Here is a 20,725-nt window from a genome sequence, read left to right on the forward strand (position 1 = left end):
TGCCTTGTGGTGCAGTGTTATCTCCAGCCCTGGAATAATTTTTGCAGTTCTTTTCTGAGGCTTCTGCATTTTCAAAATCCATTTTAAAGACTTTGCAGTCTTGGTGTGATATACAGTGGGGGGAGAGTCATACATAAACACATACTATACAAGTGATATATTTTGGACTGATTTCATCTTAACTACTACATGGAATAAAATGTAGGTGCAGCTTTTCACACATTAGGTCATATTTAAAAATAAGATCTCTACCCATGCATCTGAAATAAATGTTACACCTGTCTGACTTGAAAAGGTGCACTTCATCAGAACAATGTTAATGGAGTTTTTGCTTTCACAACCAGCCCCCAAGATACAGAGAAGTTCTTGTGGTCTGACCCAAAATACGTTTATTTTTCTTTTTAGCAACATGCATTAAAGGAAACTCTTTCAGGTTGACCACGAAATTTTGTGAAGCAAACAGTTTTGTTTAAAAAATGCTAATGCAATTTTACACTTCTAAAGTTTTTCTCCGTTTCCTACTGCAACTAATTGCAGGGCTGGACTGAGTAATTTGTAAATGGACATGCACATCAGTTGATAAGATTTCCTACAGTAAACAAAGGAATTTTGTGCAACTGAATACAGAGTTAGTACGTAAGGCTGCTTTGAAGGCACAGCTCCTAAAGGAGGGTGTAGGCAGGCTCCGGGGGGGGACTGACATCTCCCAGTGTCTTGTCCAGGGAAGGCAAGAGGAGCTCCCTTTGGTTTGAGTCTGAAGACAACAAAAGCTAGCAAGGAGGGAAAGGGGCTGGGGACAGAAAAAGGGGGAAGAAAAGGGAAGGGAAAAAAAAACCTGAGAAGCTCATCAAAAAGAAAAGGTTAAAACCCCAACATCCAGAGATGGGAAAGCCGCAGCTTGAGCTGGGGGCAGGCGCTGGGAATGTCCACGGAGGAAGAGGAGGCAGAGAGACCCGCCGGGCGAGGAGAGGGGCTCCAGCCGCACGTGGCTTCGGTGGGCTGAGCTGGTGGGGCTCGGGAGGGGACGGAGCCTGGGACAGGGGAAGGAGGAGGGAGGAATCCCACCGGGGCCTGGGCTGCCTGGGGGTTCGGCAACTGATGGGAAAGGCGAGCTGGGATGGGGCAGGAGAGGAAGGCAAAGAGCTGAAAGGGGGACTGAGATTCGATGGGAGCCCAGTAAGACTGGGACTGGTGATGGGGCAGGCTGACATGGAGGGAGGGAGTCAGAGCCTGGCGGGAGAAAGAAATCACAGATCTCCATGAATCCGGTGTGGCAAATGCATGACTGTTACGAACACCTCGCTGCCAGCACGTGCTCTGTGGGTTGGTGCCACTGGCTCCGGCTGTGACACTCGCATGTGTCAGGCCTGGGGGTGTCGCGTCACACCAGCAACGGGTGAAAAAAACCACCATTAGGGAGAACGCAATCCAGTTTAAGTGACTTGCCTGATCCTGCGTCAAAATTCTGCAATGGAAGCAGACACCGACAAATCCAGTTCCTCTCCGGCCAGGCTCGTATCCACTCAACTGTGTTGGGGTCAGTGAGGTCCACAGTGAGGAGAAAGCTCATCTGGGGTTTCGGGATCAGCATTTTGTGTCATCCCCTTGCTTGTGCTCCCCTTCTCCCATCGATTTGCTAGATGCAGTCATTATTGTCTTATTTCCTAGGCTGGGTGTAGGTTGCATAGCAAAAGACTGCTTCTTCAACTGCACTTTGCCCTGGGTATGATAGGCTGGCACTGACTCCTGGTGGGAAGAGGGGGTAGAGTCGTTTAGAGAATTGCCATCAAGAAACCAGTGATTGCATTATTCCCCTTCAAACCGCGCTCCACACCCCCCAGCCAGCCGCTGTCGCCTAACTGGGTCCAGATGGTTTCAGCTCAGCTTGATGTTTTTTCCTAGCGTGCATTTAAAATGCCATCAGCCCGTGCAGCAGCCAACTGTTGTGACTGGGCAATGTTACTGTCATTACCTTCTTCTGCTTGGCATGAGTGGTGGTTATGTTTTGTCTCAAGTTAAATTATACATTTCTTCGGGTTTTTCCCTGTGCGCTTGTTAATGGGTCGTTGAAATTGTGCTCCATTTCTGCCTACACAGCCTGTTTGTCCATAAAGCGTAGCCATGGTGGGAGAGACGGGAAAGGGAGCATGTTGGTACTGGATTTGCCATACTGCCCTCTCCCCAGAGAGCAGGGACCCCTCGTTCAAGCTGGATCGGGCAGGAGGTGACTGGGAGAGGAGGAACTGCCTGCAAGATGAGGTGGAGAAGGGACTGTTTCATCCGAGTTTTGAAAAAGGTATGTGCTTCGTGGCTTTAATCTAACCATCTCCCTCCTATGGCTTCCTTCCGCTAAAGGGATCTCTTGCTGACACCCACAACTGTACGTGGGTGAGCTGAGGGTGTTGCACACACCGTCTTAAATTGGATCAGGAACCCGCCCCCCCTCATTTCTCTTCTTCCTCTTGGGGAACAGTGAGAAGTCAGATTTCTTCTATAACAACACAGCTGTGAAAATGTGAGTCTGCCTTCCTCCGTACGAGCAACCAGTGGAGGAATGTGCAGGAACACGGAAAGGGCTGTGAGCTACAGCACCCTGTTTATCTGGCTCTGAGCCTTCCTGCTGCAGTGATCTCAAATCAAGCAACACATTTTCTTGATTATGGCCTTGTTAATTCTTTATTTGGCATTTATTAAAACTCTAAACTCTGCTTAGAAAACACCCGGTGATTAATGATCACTCATTAGGGACCAAGGAATCTTGCGGGATGCTTCAGTTACTGTTGGCAGAAGTAGCAGAGGTTTACCTTTTCACCAGTGTCCCGGTGCAAATAGTAAGACTATTTTGGACCATATGGGGGTTGTCTCAGGTAAGGAATTTTGGGGCAAGGGTGTGAGGCCCACGGCTACCCCCCGTGGCTGCTCCCACCTTCTACACAGATGATGCAACTGTATGATCAAGAGTTGCCTAAGCAGTCCAGCTCATTTTAGCAAGTCACTGCAGCTTCTTCTGTGGCTTAATCCTGCCTTGTACTGCACAGGTAGAGAGCTTATGCCATGCAATCAGCATTGTAATACTTCCGTTATTCAAGCTGCGGCCCTTTAGTGTGCACAGATGGGAGAGATCCCTGCTGGATAGTACTTGTAAGGCGCTCTGCCACAGGAATGTGCTTTTTCTTTTCAGAGAATTAAGTGGGCTGCTGATATTGTTTGTGTTACCCTGCTGAGTGCTGGCAGGACAGCTATTGTATTACCCCTCATTCCCTTCACCCAGTCCCTTCTCTGAAGAAGGGCACAGATGAGCTTGTTTTGAATGCAGATGTGTGTGGAAGCATTCCCAGGGAAAACAGTTTTCAAAGTTACCTAGGAAAATTAAAAGTGAGACAGGATAACTAGACTGACACAAGCTGGTTGCAGTAAAATGGGTGAGGAAACCCTCTGCATCTGGGAAAAGTGGAATATTAGACTTCATTTCCAAATAAAGGTGTGCTATGTGTACAGGTATTTGTTGCATGTGCTTGGGAAGCACAGTAGTACAAGTTGCATTCTGTTAAAATAATTGATGTTTCTTTACAGTACACTGAACTGTAATATTTTCCACTCCCATAGAGAATATTGCATGGAGGAGTAGGCATTCCTTCGAGCATCACCTAGGAAGAAAAGTTCTTTAAAAGAAAATTCAAAGAAAAGGAAAAAAACTTGCTCTGCCTCGGTCGTCTCATAGGCGGCCAATAAACCAGCCTTCAAAGAGACTTCTGAGAGTGGCTGACGAGAGGTCGCCTTTGGGCACAGAGGCTGAACAAAGCCGGCTCCGGATTGTAGCAGATATCTGTTGGAAACAGGTACTTTGCTTGCTGTGCAGGCAAGAGACAGGAGTGGAGAACCAGTGGGCTGATCCTGGAGAGCGCTGAGCTACGCGGGGTTTGGGAAGCCGGAGGAAGCTTGGGACAAGGTCGGCGTCTGGCGCATTCCGGGTATCTCTCAGAATCACACCCCGCAATGGCTGCAGAGCACCGTTCCCGCTCCCAGGGTCGCTGTGGGTTGGTAGAGAGCGGTCTGCCACCGGCACAGCACGTCCACCATCCCCAGTCCCAACAGCCCCTGTGGATGGTCGGGGATGGGGTATGGTAGCTCCGTGATATCTGGGGAGTTGTACGTTGTGTCTCCTCTCCTTTGTGTCCTCTTGTTTTTAATGTTGTGACACCAAAGGGGCAGGTCAGGGCTGTTCCCTTGATCCCTGAGGCCTGTTAATGACAGATACTCGGCAGGTTAGTAGGCTGGTTGTGATGGCTGTGATCCAGCTGTATGAGGAGAGAGTCCCTAAATCTCACCCTGAGATGAGCCACGTATCTTTAAGGCAGAGATACACATGATAGGATTTCTTTTCACCAAAGTGTAAGCCCTCATCTCACTCATGTTAACTTCTAACACCATTTCTTACAAGTCTGATGTTGCTGCAGCGCTGTGTTTGGTCCAGCCAGCAAAGACGGACACGGCTGAATTGATGCGACGTGGTGCAACTTGGACATTCATGTTCTTCAGACCTTCCATCCCCCCTTAACAAATGCCATATTGATTGACGGCTTGAGATCCACTGTGATCAATAATGAGAACCAAAATTTTCTTGCTGTGGTCCCATTTCTGACTGACGAGAGTCTGACAGAACTGGGACCTAAGCCTACATTTGCAGCGTGTATAAGGAAATGGTGTTAACTTTTTGATTTTGTGAGACTAGTAAGTTTGCTGTGACTTGTGGTAGATGTTTAGAGTTCTTGGGGCATTTGCTTGTCTGCAGGAGGGTCTGCGATTCTGTGTGGCACAGCTGAGAGAGGATGTTTGCTGGGAAATGTCCCAGTATACATTGTCTTAGAGATGTTGCATTTGCTCGCTCATTCTTTGCTGTTTTCAGTTGCTTAAGGTAGGGTAAGGAAGGGCCCTTGGCAAGGATCAGAAAGTAGCTGGTAGGCTGCTCTTGGCCAGCACAGGTTGGAGCCACATAAATGCAAAAGGGCAATCTTTGAGAGACACCATTTCCCAGCTCCTGATTCCTACAGGAATCCGAACTCAGCAGGGCTGTTGGATCCTGGCTTACTCCAAGCCTTACTCCATCAGTGAGTTAGCAGTAGCATCTTCCTCTGAGGAAAAGCCCTTCCTAGCTCCCGTTGTATATTCACCATGACTGTGCCACACCGAAGTGCTGTAAACCACTGGGCTACTGGATTAAAGCTGGCAGAGCCACCACTTCCTCCACTTTCTGGGAAGGCTGCTCTGACTGGTGTCCTCTGAGGCAAGACATGACCGCCTATGGTTGACTATAGTACTTCGGACTAGGAAGACATCAACCCGTCAAGACATTTGTGTGTCAACATTGACGGATGAATCCTGAGACCACTTCAGCTCTAGATCCTCCTGGGTCTGGAGCTGGACCCCTGGGAGTGGGGACTTGGTGGACCTGAAGTTTGGTCTTAGACGCTCATCTCGTTGTGAGCACTTGACCCCACGATGGTCATGGTCCCTGGAGGAGCCGTTCTCCACAGGGCGTCATGGCTGTGGGAGCTTTTCAGGTTGTGAGGGTGGCAGGGGTTGTCTTGGAAGCGCTCCAGTACCAGTCACTTTGCTCAGCTAAGGATTTAGCCCCGCGTTTGTATAGCCGGCAACTTCAGTAGAGGGTAATGAAGTTGGAACTGCCTTTTAATTTTCTTCAGTAGTCGGGCTAGAGTTACGATTGTAATTTGGACCTGATTCTGAAAAGAAACTCAGGTCTTTGTGATCGGGCACATGATTTAATTCAGTTTAATTTAATTTTGACACTGGCAAGATTCTCATTTAAAGTGCACATTTCCAAGTGTATAAATCTGTAGGAATGACACTGGCTCAGAACCTTTACCAAGCAGATTGTCATAACTAATGCCTATTAGTTAAATGAATGTAACAACGTGCACTTTTAGTGCTTAGGAAAGAATCTGCTCCTCAAATATAAACCACAGAGACCTGCAAATGGCTATTTAATTAAACTCATTTTTTTCTTTTCAGATGCTCTCTCTAAAATGTCTTTCTTTCCTCGGGTAAGGTGTTCTTACAGGAGAATGTGAATTTAAAATGCTAAAATCAAGGAAAGGCCAAGTTATGGTATAATGAGTATATTAAAGCTTACTCGATACTCTGTTCTAAGTGAATCTCTATTTCTAGTATGAAATACAGAGGAAATTGAATTCATTTGAAAATGTTTCTGTGGTGAAAGGTGAACACAAAAGTCTTCACTGGGAGCTGATATATGTGAGTACGATGCGGGAAACGTGTCCTTGCAATCACTTTCTGAATTACCTGGAAGTTTTATGAATTGCTATGTTATGTCACAGCATCTTAACTTTCATTTCATTTTTTGAAATCTGTCCATTTTGCTTCACAGTGGTCTTCAAATATGCTTTGTTTCTAAATGCTTAAGAGAGGCCCAGAAAAGGCAGGAAAGCTGGGACGTATCTGGAATTCATGTGACTTATTGCAGGTATCTTCGGTCACTGGAGCACAGCGAACTTCTTCTGGTCTCTGCCACTTAAATCCCCTGATGTACAAGAATAAGAGCTCTCTATTTCCATGCTGTGATCTTGTGTGAAGAGCAGTGTCTGGAGCTAACCACAGTACTCTGATGATTAATGAAAAAATGCTTTTGCCAGAGAAATCAGAGCGGATACATCTAGTGTAGGTTTTTAGTGCTCTGGGTTATTAATAGACAATTAGCAGCAAGGATTTAACACATTTCATAAAGGCTACTATGGACACCCTTTTCCATTTCATCAAAACTATAAAAAAATGGTTATTTACATAAAAGATTAGAAGATCAGCTTTGGGTAAGAAACAGAAATTTGTAACCAGAAATAAATATGTAGCATGTCCATTGTAGGCTTTACAAATGTGCTAAGTACATTGAGTTAACTGGTAATTAACTCAGGGTAAAGTCTACAGATAGTCTAAACATATTGATTGCCAACTCTTCCTTTTCCTGGAACAGAATCACTGTGCAATGCCGAGCTGAATTAAAATAAAAGAGCACTACAGAATATAATTTCTGCTGCAGACTGAAGACATTTTTATGGTGTGGCATGCTACTGGAATAGGGCAGTAGTCATCAACCACTGTTTAGACACATGCAGCACATTTTGTGTTCTAGAAATCAGAAAGATTTGTAGGGAGTACACATAATTAAAGAAGATAGGGTCACTGTAAAAACTGGGATTTTATTATAATTATAAATGGCCACGGCCAGAATAGACCCTCCACATCTGTTAAAGGACTTATTTTCAGAAAGAAGAAACAAACTGGCTACGGAGCATATGCACTCTGCACATTAGAGGTCCAAGCTGGGGCATGAGAAACCGCAAAGAGGGAACAATGCATGTTCTGGGAAACCACAAATGCACACAGCTGCATGTTCTGGGAAACCACAAATGCCAGGGGATGCATAAAGGGGTGCTCCAAGAAGTTATACATTATCCTGTGACTTGTTCAGGAAGAGTGGGTATCTGGCATTTTCCTTGCAAATGGACTTGGAACTATTTGCGGCACAGCTCAATAAAAAGTAGGCTGATGAAAACTATAGTTTAGTTCCTTCATTTTGCATGACGGTAATTGTATTCTTCACTGCATTCACATTGAATCATATAGAAGTCTAATGCAATTCAGTCACAAAAGGTGACACTCATCTCAATCTTATATGTCCACAAAGCAGAAGTCTGCATCTGAACTGGTTGTCTGGCCTCCTTTATGACTGTGGAGACAATGAAGGGTCTGGAGATGCGTCTAGAGAATGATTCATCTGCTCTATTTCAGACATCTATCTGAGGAGGAGATGAATTAAGCCCTGGGAGCACCTATTTCTCCTTCACTATGGAGTTAGACAACTAGCTCAGGCGACGACTTTTCGTGCTATAATTGTCTAAGATCAAGCAAAAGGGATCCCATGTGAGGTGACACAAATAAACACCGTGCGCACCCTTGCCGTGGCACGCTTCCAAAAGCCTCTAGCTCTGCAGCCCTAGCACGCATGCTTGCGTAGTCAGCTGGGGCTCCCCTTCCCCTAACACCGGTGCCAAGGTTTCCTCACTTTCCACTGTAGGTTTCCACTGACGGTTAAACCACTGTGGCTACTGCACAGTGCTTTTGGGTTGCCACAATGTTCCGAGGCATCTGCTGGCCCAAATTGTCCCATCTTGAGTAGCTGTCACCAGCCTGAAACAGCATCTGTAAAGTTTTTTTGATTGAGCAGGCTTTTGGAAAGGTCTGTGGGCAACAGCAAATAAAATAACAAGTGAAACAGAACTCGGCTGCCTGACTTCAAAATATCCTACTAAGACATCTGAAATATTGTCTCTTGCACAGCTCCGCTCCTCTGAGAAATCCAAAAAGGAGTTCATTTTCATACTTGGTGTGTACTTTTGCTGCTTGAGATATTTCTTTCTGCTTCTCATTAATGCTCTTTTCAATCCTACAGGGAGAGTGCTAGGTAAAGTGACCAAGAAAAGCTTTCTTGATGCTCTTCCCAATTTCATGAAATATTAATGCTTATTGTATTTGAGCCTTTTGTTTATTTAATATTTGCCCAGGGACAGTATAAGCTGTCCGTATTGTTTTCCATCAAAATTACCAATGCAGGAAAAGGGAACACTATAACTTAATATCTTCTGTGATGGGTTGACCCTGGCTGGTTGCCAGGTGCCCACCAAAGTCGTTCTATCACTCCCCCTCCTCAGCTGGACAGGGGAGAGAAAATATAACAAAGAGTTTGTGGGTTGAGATAAGGACAGGAGAGATCACTCATCACTTACCGTCACGGGCAAAACAGACTCAATTTAGGGAAATTAACTCACTTTATTACAAATCAACCAGAGTAGGGTAATGAGAAATAAAACCGAATCTCAGAACACCTTCTCTCCACCCCTCCCTTCTTCCCGGGCACAACTTTACTCCCGGCTTCTCTACCAACCCCCCCAGCGGCACAGGGGGACGGGGATGGGGTTTACAGTCAGTTCATCACACGTTGTTTTCTGTCGCTTCATCCTCCTCAGGGGGAGGACTCATCACACTCTTCCCTGCTCCAACGTGGGGTCCCACCCACGGGAGACAGTCCTCCACGAACTTCTCCAACGTGGGCCCTTCCCACGGGCTGCAGTTCTTCACGAACTGCTCTAGCATGGGTTTTTTCCACGGTGTGCAGTCCTTCAGGCACAGACTGTTCCAGCGTGGGTCCCCCACGGGGTCACAAGTCTTGCCAGAAAACCTGCTCCGTGGGCTCCTCTCTCCACAGATCCGCAGGTCCTGCCAGGAACCTGCTCCAGCGCAGGGTTCCCACGGTGTCACAGGCCTCTTTCGGGAAACCCACCTGCTCCGGCGTGGGGTCCTCCACGGGCTACAGGTGGATATCTGCTCCACCGTGGACCTCCATGGACTGTAGGGGGACAGCCTGCCTCACCATGGTCTTCACCACGGGCCGCAGGGGAATCTCTGCTCCGGCGCCTGGAGCATCTCCTCCCCCTCCTTCTTCACTGACCTTGGTGTCCGCAGAGTTGTTTCTCTTACATGTTCTCACTCCTCTCTCCGGCTGCCGAATCTGCCTGTCCCAACTTTTTTTTTTCCTTCTTAAAAATGTTATCACAGAGGCGTTACCACTATCGCTGATTGGCTCGGCCTTGGCCGGCGGCAGGTCCATCTTAGAGCCGGCTGGTATTGGCTCTCTCTCGAACACAGGGGAAACTTCCAGCAACTTCTTACAGAAGCCACCCCTGTAACCCCCCCCGCTACCAAAACCTTGCCAGCAAAACCAATACACTTCCTTATTAATATTTTTAATACAACAACAAGACAAACACAAATAGTCCAATCTTGTTACATATCATTCTTGTTTATATGTGCATTGGAGATGAAAGGGGTGAATGTTGTTCGATACAGGTTTTCTTTCTATGGCTACTGGGATCCATGGACAGCATTTTCTAAGATAAATGCCTGAAGTTAGGTGCCTACAATGAAAGGGCTGAAATATCTTTCTAACTTCCATGTGGATAAGCAAGTGGGAGAATACTCCATGGTCTCCTGGCTCGTCAGGCATCTTCACCGTGTGTGTTATCGGAGACGGTGTGATGCTCTGGGAATGAGCTTGGCATTGGGTTCTGTGAAAAGCACACAGCAAGAACACCAGGGTTTCAGCTCCAGCTCTGGTTTCCATTTCTTGATGAGGATGAAAGATGTCAACAAAGTCAGACTCCTGGAAATGTTTCTAGCCTCCTGGAAGAGTTGATGTCTGCACTTTTTCCTGCCTATGCTGGCATTAACAACGAGTGTCCCCCAAGTGCATGTTCGATTGGTCTACTCAGGCCAGGAAAAAGCCTAATCCCTTCTCTCCTGAGTGGGCAGCACTTTGGAAAATGCAAGGTCAAGGACAGGGTGGTGTCATGGACCCTTATCCCTCCATCAGATATCCCTTGTAGGTGAGGATGGTGACAGAGATGGATGAGAGCAAGGGGTGGCAATTAAGTTGCCTGATTTTTCAGAAATCTTGGGCTTTCTGGAGTCTTTGGAGTCATTGAAAGTAATGCTGTTCAATACTTTTGGTACTGAAAAGCCAGTTCAACTTATGGTGAACCCAACATTATGGTTAGATGCCTACTCTAAGTGGAAGTACTATCTTTTACCACCTTCTTTCATTCCAGTGTTATGCACATCCCGACCTACTGCACTTGGAAAAAAGTATGTCGTAAAAGAAAGTTTTGGAATTAATTTTGAATGAATGCAACAGCTGGGATTCCCAGCCCTGGTCGATTCTTACCCCCAGTCATGCTTCTAGGCAATAGCTTTTTTTCTGTATACAAAACTTTGAAATCTCCCATGCTTTGGATGTTGTAATACTGGTGTTATTATTAGTAATAACAACAACAACAACAATAATAAAGTAATACTGTCTGAGCTAAGTATGTCACTGAGATTGAGGCTTTTTATTTATTTTTTTTATGATGTAAATTTGTACATAGTCCTCAGCTGTTTTCCCCAAATAGATGCTGAGCTTGAATATGAGGGCCAGTAAACTTGCACAGTTTCTCCAGCTGCCTTGGCAAAAATATTACCTGTGGGAGCCAATGAAACATTTATTACACGTTACTCCTACTGTGCCCACAGTGACATTTCTTCAATGTGGCTGCGCAGAGATTAAAGATATACTTATTAGTTTAGTTTGTTACAGTATTATTATAAAGCAGATTATCTTGTGCTACGTGAAGTATGATAGAGTCTGGTAAGTGTTTAATTCTTGAAAAGGTGCTGCATAGTGTATACTTGCCTTTTCATTGCTAGCTGGGGCAATCTTTCTTGTCTGTGTCTCTCTAGCATATCATGGATGGCCTGGGACCCACAGGCTTAGCTTTTATGTCAAAAGAAGCAACAGTGGTTTTTGGTGCGTGAACTCCCTGGCATAGCAATTTTTAAATTTTCCTGCTATAAAGGTGTGCTAAAACATTTGCAAGGTGCTAGACTGTAAGTTTTTTAAGAGTGATTGCTATTCTTAAGCAAGCAAAGGAAGAAAAAAGTAAATGCTAAGATTGTGTGAAGTCAGTGGGAAGGACCATGCACTGTATGGAGGGCTATAATTAGGAGGGAGGGGAAAGAAAGCAAAAATCTTCCCAAGAACCTCAGAATTAGGAGTCTGTGAAGGAAGCAGAAGTTTCAACAGACTAGCAGTCGCAACTTGCTGGAAAAATTGAAAAAAGCATCAATGGGGGGAAAATCAAATGATTTGTTCAGTAATACTCTTTGCTGCTTACACAGTCAAAAGATAGCCGGCCAACCACAGAGCTGGTTGGAAAAGAAAAAAAAGGTATTAACTGCATAAATTATACAATGAGAGAAGCAAATGCATTCCATCCAATGTGTCCACAGGATGATACTGTCTGTGTTGAAAAGGAGCAGTTGGGGATAATATGGAAATTGCAGCAAAATGAAACAAATTCCTTGCATTTATGTCTCAGAGGACAAGGGGGAAATACCTGCTCTAGAGCTTCTTTTTTGGTAGGTAATAAAAATGAGGAACAATTTAAAAATGCAATTAATCACTAGGGCCAGATGGTATTCATCCAGGGGTTTTGAAAGAATTTACGAGTGGTTCATCTGTCAGCAAAAGTACATGAACTATCATTAAAGCCAGCTACCATAAAGGAGGACTGGAATTTTGCCAAAGTTATAGTTTCCTTATTAAAAAGAAAAAAAAGCAACTTTACCTCATTACTAGTTAAATTAGTAAGGAAAATAATTAGCGATGGTACGATGCTTAAATGATCACCACAGGCAAAATCTGCCTTCTTCCAAATTACTTTGGGGAATTGATGACGTGGTAGGTAAGGGCGAGATGGCATACGTGAACTTTGGAGTAGCCACTGATAAAATGCCGCACTGGCAGGTAAGAGGCCAAGTCTGTTGTGATGTAGAAACTAATTACGGCAAAGTAAATGGGCAGAGTAGGAACAAATCCTCAGCTCTGCGACCGGAGGGCATTGGACCGAGTCAGCTCCAAGCTGACTTAATAGCCTGCCACCACCGAAAACTGTAGAAGTTAAACAATTAGTCCATCCATCGTGTTCCTGTCAGCATGAAGGTGCCGGCGTGGCTTCAGGGATTTGAAATAATTTTTAGTCTCCATCAGAAAATTTACTTCTGAAAAGTAAAAATCAGGGGGAAATATGTGTCTCTGAAAACATATTTGGAATTTGGGCTGCAGTTTAGGGTTTCGATTGGAAATATTTGCGCAGCCTCAAGTCTCCTGCACAGCAGGGGATCTTGCTGGCCAAAATTTGCCTCCTTCTATCCTCTTGCTTTAGCCTCCCTGCAAAGCTTTTGATGCAGAGTGCATGGAGAAAATCAGGGGGTCCCTCTCTTGAATGCTGCCTCTCAGGTAAGCTGCACTTTCTCAGATGCATTTCCAGTTCCCTAGGAGCTCACCTGCAAGCGATAGACCTGTGCCTCCCTTTCCCGTGGAGTGAATCCTGAGATCCAGCCTATTTTTGACTGAAGCTTTGGCTGTACTTGCTGGACATCAGTTCTTTTTTCCTGTAGGCTGAGCAGGCTTGGTACCTGCCTACATTTCTGTAGGGAACCTGCGGAGAGCAAAACCCATCAGTGACAGAGAAGCAGCCTCATTATGTACCAGCCAGAAATAGCCACTAAATTCCATCCTCAGGGCTATTGTGACAGTTTTTTTATTTATTTATTTTTAACCCCCTTCCCTCTCCAGTTTTTCAGCCCTTCAACTGTGCCATAAGGGTTAGGACAAAAGAATTGCCTCTCGTGTCACCTGCTCTGTTTTGCTCTGTTTTCCTCCGGGCAGCCACGGCAGTGGAAGACCCCATCCAGCACACCTCTTTCTTTGCACCCATCTCCAGCGACATATCTGGGGCCAGAACCCCTTTTGCTTGATCCGTGCTATGGCTCTGGAGGTCTTTGCTTACTTGAGTTGCCACCACTTTTTCAAGGATGGGGGATTGGAGCGGCGTAGCCCTGTGCACGCTGCAGACCAGGGTGATGCTCCATGCCGCATGGACCTTGTCGAGCAAGTGAAACAGCACAGGGGCTTTCTCAAAATGTCTTGATTACAGTCTGCCTTTTAGGGATGCAGAACAGTAAACAGGTCAGAGGTCTTTAGCTGGTTATTGTATATGTTTCTTCACCAAGCTACAAAAATTAGTGCCTACAAAATGTGATTATTGTTGTTTGATTGTTCTGAAAACTTTGCCATCGCAGGGACAAGCCACTGTATGCATTTGAGCCTGGCTGTTTGTCCACATCCTAATTACACATTCTAATTATAAGTAATTCCAGGCGCAGGCATAAGCTGTTTTTCTGCCATAGATGTTCCAACAAGATTCAGACATATTGTCAACATGTTTTAGCAGTTTAATTGTAGAGCTGGAAAGCAAAGAGTTGTGAGCTTTATTCTTAGCCCTGGCACGTCCTTCGCATCCCCCTCACCCAGCCGTAGCTGTGCAAAGGCGGGGGGTCCAACCCAAGCTCGTCACTGAGGTTCCTTCCAGGAGGAGAGGCAGGTGCCCTCTGCACTGCAGGTCAAGGGAGCCTGGATACCTGGCTGGGGGTAGGCACTGAGCTTTTGGGTAGGTGGACCGGGTGGGATTGATGTCCCCCTTGCACCCGTTGCTCTGGAGCAACACTGCTGTGCCCGACTTGTGCATCACTGCCGCTTACCTGCTTGTGCGTTGTGGTGGTGCTCAGTTGAGCTCTGCTCCCCAGCCAGTGGACTTAAAGTCTCACTGACACTAATGGCCTCTCAAGTAGCCCCTGAGGACCCCCCCAGCACTCTCCACTCTGTCCCGTGGATGTTTTTCCAAACACAAAAGAGGTATTTCCAAAGAGAGGAAGAGTTTTTAAAATATCCTCACTCTGCTGATGCATTTCACTAACGTAAAAATGGCATGCCAGGATATTTATTCCGAGCAAGAAATGTGGAAGAAATGTTTCGCGGTTTTGTCAGCAGCAGTCCGCAGGGGAGTCGCCTGCGCTCCTGCGCTCTGCATTGCTGGTGACTGGTGCGCAGCACTGCAGTCCCAAAAGGATCTGCCTTCTTCCTCGGTTCAAATGAAAACCATTTTAAAGTTCATTTTCATAGACTTTCAAAGTACGTTTGTGCCATGGTACGGCTGGCATCTTGCATTAACAGCAAGGTGTCCTTTTCGTTTCATTTTGGATTTTGGAGAGTTTAGTTTTGCTCTCTTACTGCTTTGTCACAAGTCATCGCAGCAAACCTGCTGCTACCAAAATCACGGATGGCACAAACACAGGAACTGCTTTTGTTGTGTTTGTTTGCCAGCCCCAAAAGATTCTTGTTAATCTCGACAAGATCCCAGCTTCTGTGGTGCTTATGAGCTTTTCTACCTACGTGCCCTACAAAAGGCTCTTAGACGTATAAATTATGCAGAGTGCTATGATCATGTAGCTGAAATAAAAGGCAACAATTTCCGAAAATAAGCTGCACAAAACTGCACTGTGCCAGTTTCACAACGGTATAGTGAGACTCAGCAGTAATTAATTAATATTTCATACATGGCTTTCCAAACCTTGATGAAACGTTTCGTACTGAACTGATGGACACGAGTTCACTGCACGACACTCTCCTGCAGTCCAGAAACACACCAGGCACACCGCAGCGTGAACTCCTCCGTTAAAGTTTAGTTTTCCACAGTCTGTGGTACTTTTTCTTGCTGTCTTGATAAGATCAGTAAATGTTTTGCTGCAGGAGAGAGGGCAACGCAGCTGTATGGAGGTTACGCACTGAATCCAAATGGGAAGGGAGAGAGATACGAGTATATATAATGCATTATGTACACAGAAAGTAATCAAGTACGTAGATGTTGCGGGCAAAGAGACAATTCCAGCTCTTACTGGGCAGACATTAAGTGCTGAACACCTGCCTATTGCATCTATAAATAAAATCTCTGCGGTTCTTCCCTTCAGCCTGAGCAGCCCGAGCATGTGTTTTCTGGAGCAGCTGCCTGCTCAGGGAAAAGAGCAGAGAGTCACCCTGTGGTGGTAACTGTTTAATTTACATCGGTAACGACAGCCCTGGCGCAGGCCGTCCTCCGCGCCAGCTCCCAGCGCGGCGGCGAGGGGATTCAGCTGCGAAAGCTGGAGGGAGGAGATTCCTCCTTGGCTCCGCGCGATCCCCCGCTGCGCCGAGGAGAGGGTGCTGGTGCTGGCTGCAGCCTGCTGAAGTACGTTTTTTCTTTGTATAAATAGCTCTCGGCTATTTTACTTTGCAGCTCGGCGTCTCCAAATCCAGCGTGAAGCTCTTCCTTCTCCCCACCTTGACGGCGCAGTGCTGGAGAACCGCTGTGGCTACCAAGGAGGAGACTTGATCTTCTCTGTCTTTCTTTTCGTCAGACACCTCTGGGAGGGCACCAAGGAAATCTCAATTTCTAAATTAGTCTTGTTTGTCTGGGACAGTATATATACCTATAGCTACACCTATACCCCAGTCTATATTGTCTCTAGCGTTTCTTTCTACAGAGTGTCAGGGAAATACGAGCGCCAGTTTCCAGCCGCTAACACAGTGCCTAAGCACAGGAGCGTACAGAAGACAGGAATGCCCGTGTATAGACCTGACAAAATCAGCTGCACTTTTGAGGTCACATTATCGGATCTGTTCTCATAGCAGAACGGCTGGAGGGAGTCATTGCAATTGTCTGTGACTATCAAAAATAAATATATTTGGCATTTCTAATTCTCCATCATTTGTTACCTGTTCTTCCTCTCATTCAAATTGGATGTCATCCAACCGGGTAACAAAATCAATCTCATCCGACTCAGATGGCCAGTTAAGATCCACAAGGATTATCAATAACTAGGGGAAATGAGCAAATTAAGAGAAGCTGTGAATATTGTTGTTGGCTTTTTGGACAGCAAGTTATCAATAACACAATATTTTATGATAAATGAGATTCATGAGCGTATAATTACTAGACAAAAACAGGATTGGAATTTGTAAGGAATGTGAAATGTTAAATAATTTATTTTGCCATGGGTATTAAAAGTGTTTTTTTTCCCATACGTCTAAATGGGAAAATATATGAATTGAATTGAATTTGCCCCTTAGAAACCAGAAGTGCAACAGAATTGATTCCAAAGTTTGATATTCATACTGTACATTTTACCTAAACCACTACCTTAATAAATATATATCAATTCTAAGAAATACAAGCCATGTCATATAAAATCAAATAAGTCATTGGTGCTATGTGAACACACATGTTTATTAAATTCAGACCATGTTACTCTGTCTTTGAGTGTTACACATACAAATAAGTGCATGATAAACCTCCATCATTTTAGAAGAAGAATTAGCTACCAAATTAATTCAAATATTATTTTTTGTTTTCTTCACAGGGAAAAATCTGCCTTCACTTGTATAGATCTTCATTCATTCAGTCTTCAGATCTATTTTCTGAGGGAAGTTTAATAGCTTATAGAAAAAATTCACATCTTTTTCTAGGAGAAACAGTGGTTTCATCAAAATCAAAATTTGCCACAGGAAAACAGACTTTGATGAAATTTGGCCCACGAAAAATGAAAACCAATGGCTGTTTCTCCATGTGGCTGAGTCAGTGTGATACATCACGGGATGCTCCTAGGCCTCTGCGGTGCGGAGGGGCCACGGGAATACAGTCTGGCTGGGGAACAGTGCCCATCTGGGAGAACAAGAGGATGAGGAGACACAACTCCCAAAAGCCTTTTTGGCAGCTGGAGTGGACACAGAGATTAATGTTGACTCAGATCAAAACAAAAAGTTTCATTTCAGGCCAGTGAATCCAAGAGAAAAGCTTCGGTTTTGGAATGCCAAGAAATGCTTTATTTTAATCCAAAAGTTCCAAAATGCCTGAATCACAGTTATGCAAAACTGCTGTTCCCCCCCATTCACATATTCTACTTCTTTGTGTCATTTTTGTAGGAAACAAATCCAGAGCGATCAGCATCTCCTGCAGCATGGAAATCCCATGTCTTTGTTCTAGTTCCTGTGTTGTTAAATGAGTTTAATGAAAACACTTGAAGCACTTTCATTTCTTAAAATGGAAGGTATGACAAATATGAAAAGTTAACAGCTCATATTATTTTCTTCCTCAAGTCAGAAGATGTTCTGTTACTCTGGGATGCACAGAATTCACATTCCCAGGGCTGATAATGCAAATTTGCTGCTGCCTTGTGTCATAGATGAGCTATGGAGCAGTTAAATCTTTACAAGTGAATCAGAAACAGTCTTTTCTCCTCCATTTACCTGCTGATGTCTTGAAGCACAGGTTTCCAGAACCTGCACACAAAGCTTTATACAATCCACACAAAATAACTGATTGTCCTCTCAGGCAATCCATATATAAGAGATTGAAGATGCAACTGATTTTCTTGGACTCTTCTGTTTGAGTGGATAGAGAGGTCTCTGATATGCTGGATCTAAAAGACACGAAGAGGTCTGCCGGACACTATCTGCACAGCTAAGTTGGGCAATCACTCTCCATAGCAAATGTGTAGCCACGCGCTACAAAAGGAGCGTGCCCTACAGGTAAGGCATGTTGCCAACAGCTGACCCCATTCTAGCTCCAGCAAGGGTACTTTGGTCTCCTTTATCCACCTAAGGGGGGTATTATCAAGGTACTAAGCAGTTTTCGAACTGTATCAGTCTAAAAATTTCTATGGGAGACACTGGTACCACTTTCACATATATTGCTTTCACAGGTGTAAAAGGCTGGAAGTACTTTCACCCTCTGCACAGTAAAAGAGGCTGTTTCATCCAGTGAGTCTTGCATTGCACTGAGAAAAAACTCAAGATAGATTCCTTGTGTCAGAAGAAATGCCAACTAACAGGACAGCAAATATATTATGGGAAACACGGATTCATCAGCTGACTTAATACAAGGTGCTATGTCTTCCTACAGAGTTTGTAGGAAGTCTGTAGGACTTTCACATCCTTCAGCCACTGTGGTGACAACCGCTAAAATCTTTATTTCAGTGTTTCAAGTGATAACGCTGTGTCCCTTCATACCCTCCTAGGTTGTTTTGGGAGTAGACTGCTGTCCAAAGAACCTTCTAGCTCCATGGATCCGGGTCTGTGGAGCTGCCTTTTGCATTAGGTATCTCAGACTGGTGGAGGGATTTGCAGGTTATGCCTATACTGCTAGCATGGCAGGGAATCAAAGTCTGGCCTCGGGACTTAGGGGCACAAACTGCCTTGCATCCATGCGATTGAAGGCAAATTCCCTCCAGAGCTGACTGGCTGCATTTGCATTGCACAGCCTCTGGCCTTCAGGTGAGCCTGTAGCCCTAAAATATTGGTGTTATTCCACGGGCTTCATTTCAAAATGTCTGAGACCTGATCTCCTCCGTAAGGGTTGCGCTGCAGGCCAGCCAAGCAGTGGTTTCATGGCGCAAAACGTGGCCGTATGCATCCAGCGGCATGCACGGTGCGTGACGGCGTGCGGTGGCCCCTGCGGGTGCAAAGCCTGCTGAGAGCGTGTCAAGCCAACGCTGACGTGGTCTTGTCCACGCTCCCTTTGGGACCAGTCCTTCCCATGCGTGTACCTTTCCCAGGCATGGTGGTAGGAGCTAGTGGAAAGACCCACATGAGCCAGGAAGGGTTCAATGCTTAAGCTCTGGTCCTCTTCTGTGTAGGGTAAGGGTGTGCAGCGTAGGCATCGGTGGTGTTTCAGATGCTCCCAACCGCCTACTGTGATTTCTCCTCCCAGAGAATTATCTTTGTCAATGCTGGAGGGCCAACACCAGAGTGGGAATGGCATATGAGCAAATACCAGCCTGGACCCCATGTGCACAGCTGGGGAAGCCAGTACTTCAGAGCCTCTGTGTTAAGAGATAGTTTTGAAATACTTTTTATGATAACAACATAAGCTTTATGGTTTTTGCTTCTTACCTTGAATACAAGGGTTGAATTTTGGGGTTTTGAGGGGGTTTGTGTGCGTTAAAGACCAAGACGTACCCACCGCCTGGCCAAGCCCTGTATTGAACAAAAGCTTGTGTAGGCTCCCTTGAAATCCTCATTGCGTTCATTGTGGAAAATTAGATTATTCTCATATCAGTGAGTTTCAGCTGCAGATTTCTATTTAGTTCATTAATTTGCCTTGAAGTTGGATGGAATCAGGAATATATTTCTCACTTTGATTGAGTAGTTAGGGTTGATACTTTCTTGCTTTCATGCCACTCCTTTTAAAAGTCTTTCAGCTGTGTTTTTGAAAATAAAGTGAGTGAATTTATCATATTTAGACATCAGCAAGCACCACATGGCAGAGACAGCTACTCTGGAATCCTAACGGGCTCTCAAGAATTATCCTCTGTGATTATCTCCACGTCTGAAGGACCATATGTCACAGGCTCTGCAAATGGCATCTGGTTATATCACACAAAGAGGTTTCTTCTATCTATTTTGCAAGCAGCTCAACCCAAACTGGTGAACAAATCCCCAAATATATTGAAAGAAGCTGAATTCCTTTGAAGTGTGTTATTGAAACTGATGTATTCTGTGAGCTGGATGCCTGTTTTCCCTAAAGACAATCTAACTCTCTTATTATTTCACGTTGTGTCAGAAAGGACACGTGATAAATCAAATGAGTAGCTAAGCCAATATACCAGAAAAATAATTATGAATGACCTTTTTCTCTTCTAGCTACAAATGCTATCCAGAAAGGCTACAACCCTTTCAGCTCCAAGATAGACCAGAGTACCTCTAATCTATCAGGGCAGAAATCTTGTAATGGGAAAATGAATGCCACCTCAGCAAACAATACCATAATTACTCAAACAATTACTAGATCGATCTGAAATTTCATAGGTCAAGTAGATGGCCTGTCTTTGGGTGACAGGGGATGGTGATGCTTTTTTGCAAGCAACTTCTTGACTCTGTCCAGGTGACTCCACGGACCTTCCCGAGACGCCTTGTGGCCCAGGGGCTGCATGTGTGTTCCCTGCCAGGTCTGTGCTCTGACCTACGGCCGTGCCCACATGTATCATCAGGTGAGAACTCTGGTGATCTAATCACAAAACTCAAGGGATATAAAAATCCCATCAAACCCTCATTAGGAAATACCTTATTTCACATCCTCGCCAATGAAAGTGGCACATGCAGCACTCCTCATTTCCTATCTATATAGCTTTTCTGCAGGCTTCCAGTCATTACAGCAGAGTTATG

General features: G+C 45.1%; 1 protein-coding gene across 1 annotated transcript in view; it reads left to right on the forward strand.

Moving 5' to 3' along the window:
• Positions 1-12,382: 12,382 nt before the first annotated feature.
• LOC115343559 (translation initiation factor IF-2-like) overlaps positions 12,383-20,725 on the forward strand; it is a 42,166-nt gene continuing 33,823 nt past the window's right edge. The window contains exon 1 of the mRNA XM_030019618.1: positions 12,383-12,433. Within this exon, the coding sequence (XP_029875478.1) occupies positions 12,383-12,433 (51 nt within the window). The remainder of the gene's footprint in view (positions 12,434-20,725) is intronic.

Source organism: Aquila chrysaetos, chromosome 7 (genome assembly GCF_900496995.4).
Source record: "Aquila chrysaetos chrysaetos chromosome 7, bAquChr1.4, whole genome shotgun sequence".
Classification (NCBI taxonomy): domain Eukaryota; kingdom Metazoa; phylum Chordata; class Aves; order Accipitriformes; family Accipitridae; genus Aquila; species Aquila chrysaetos.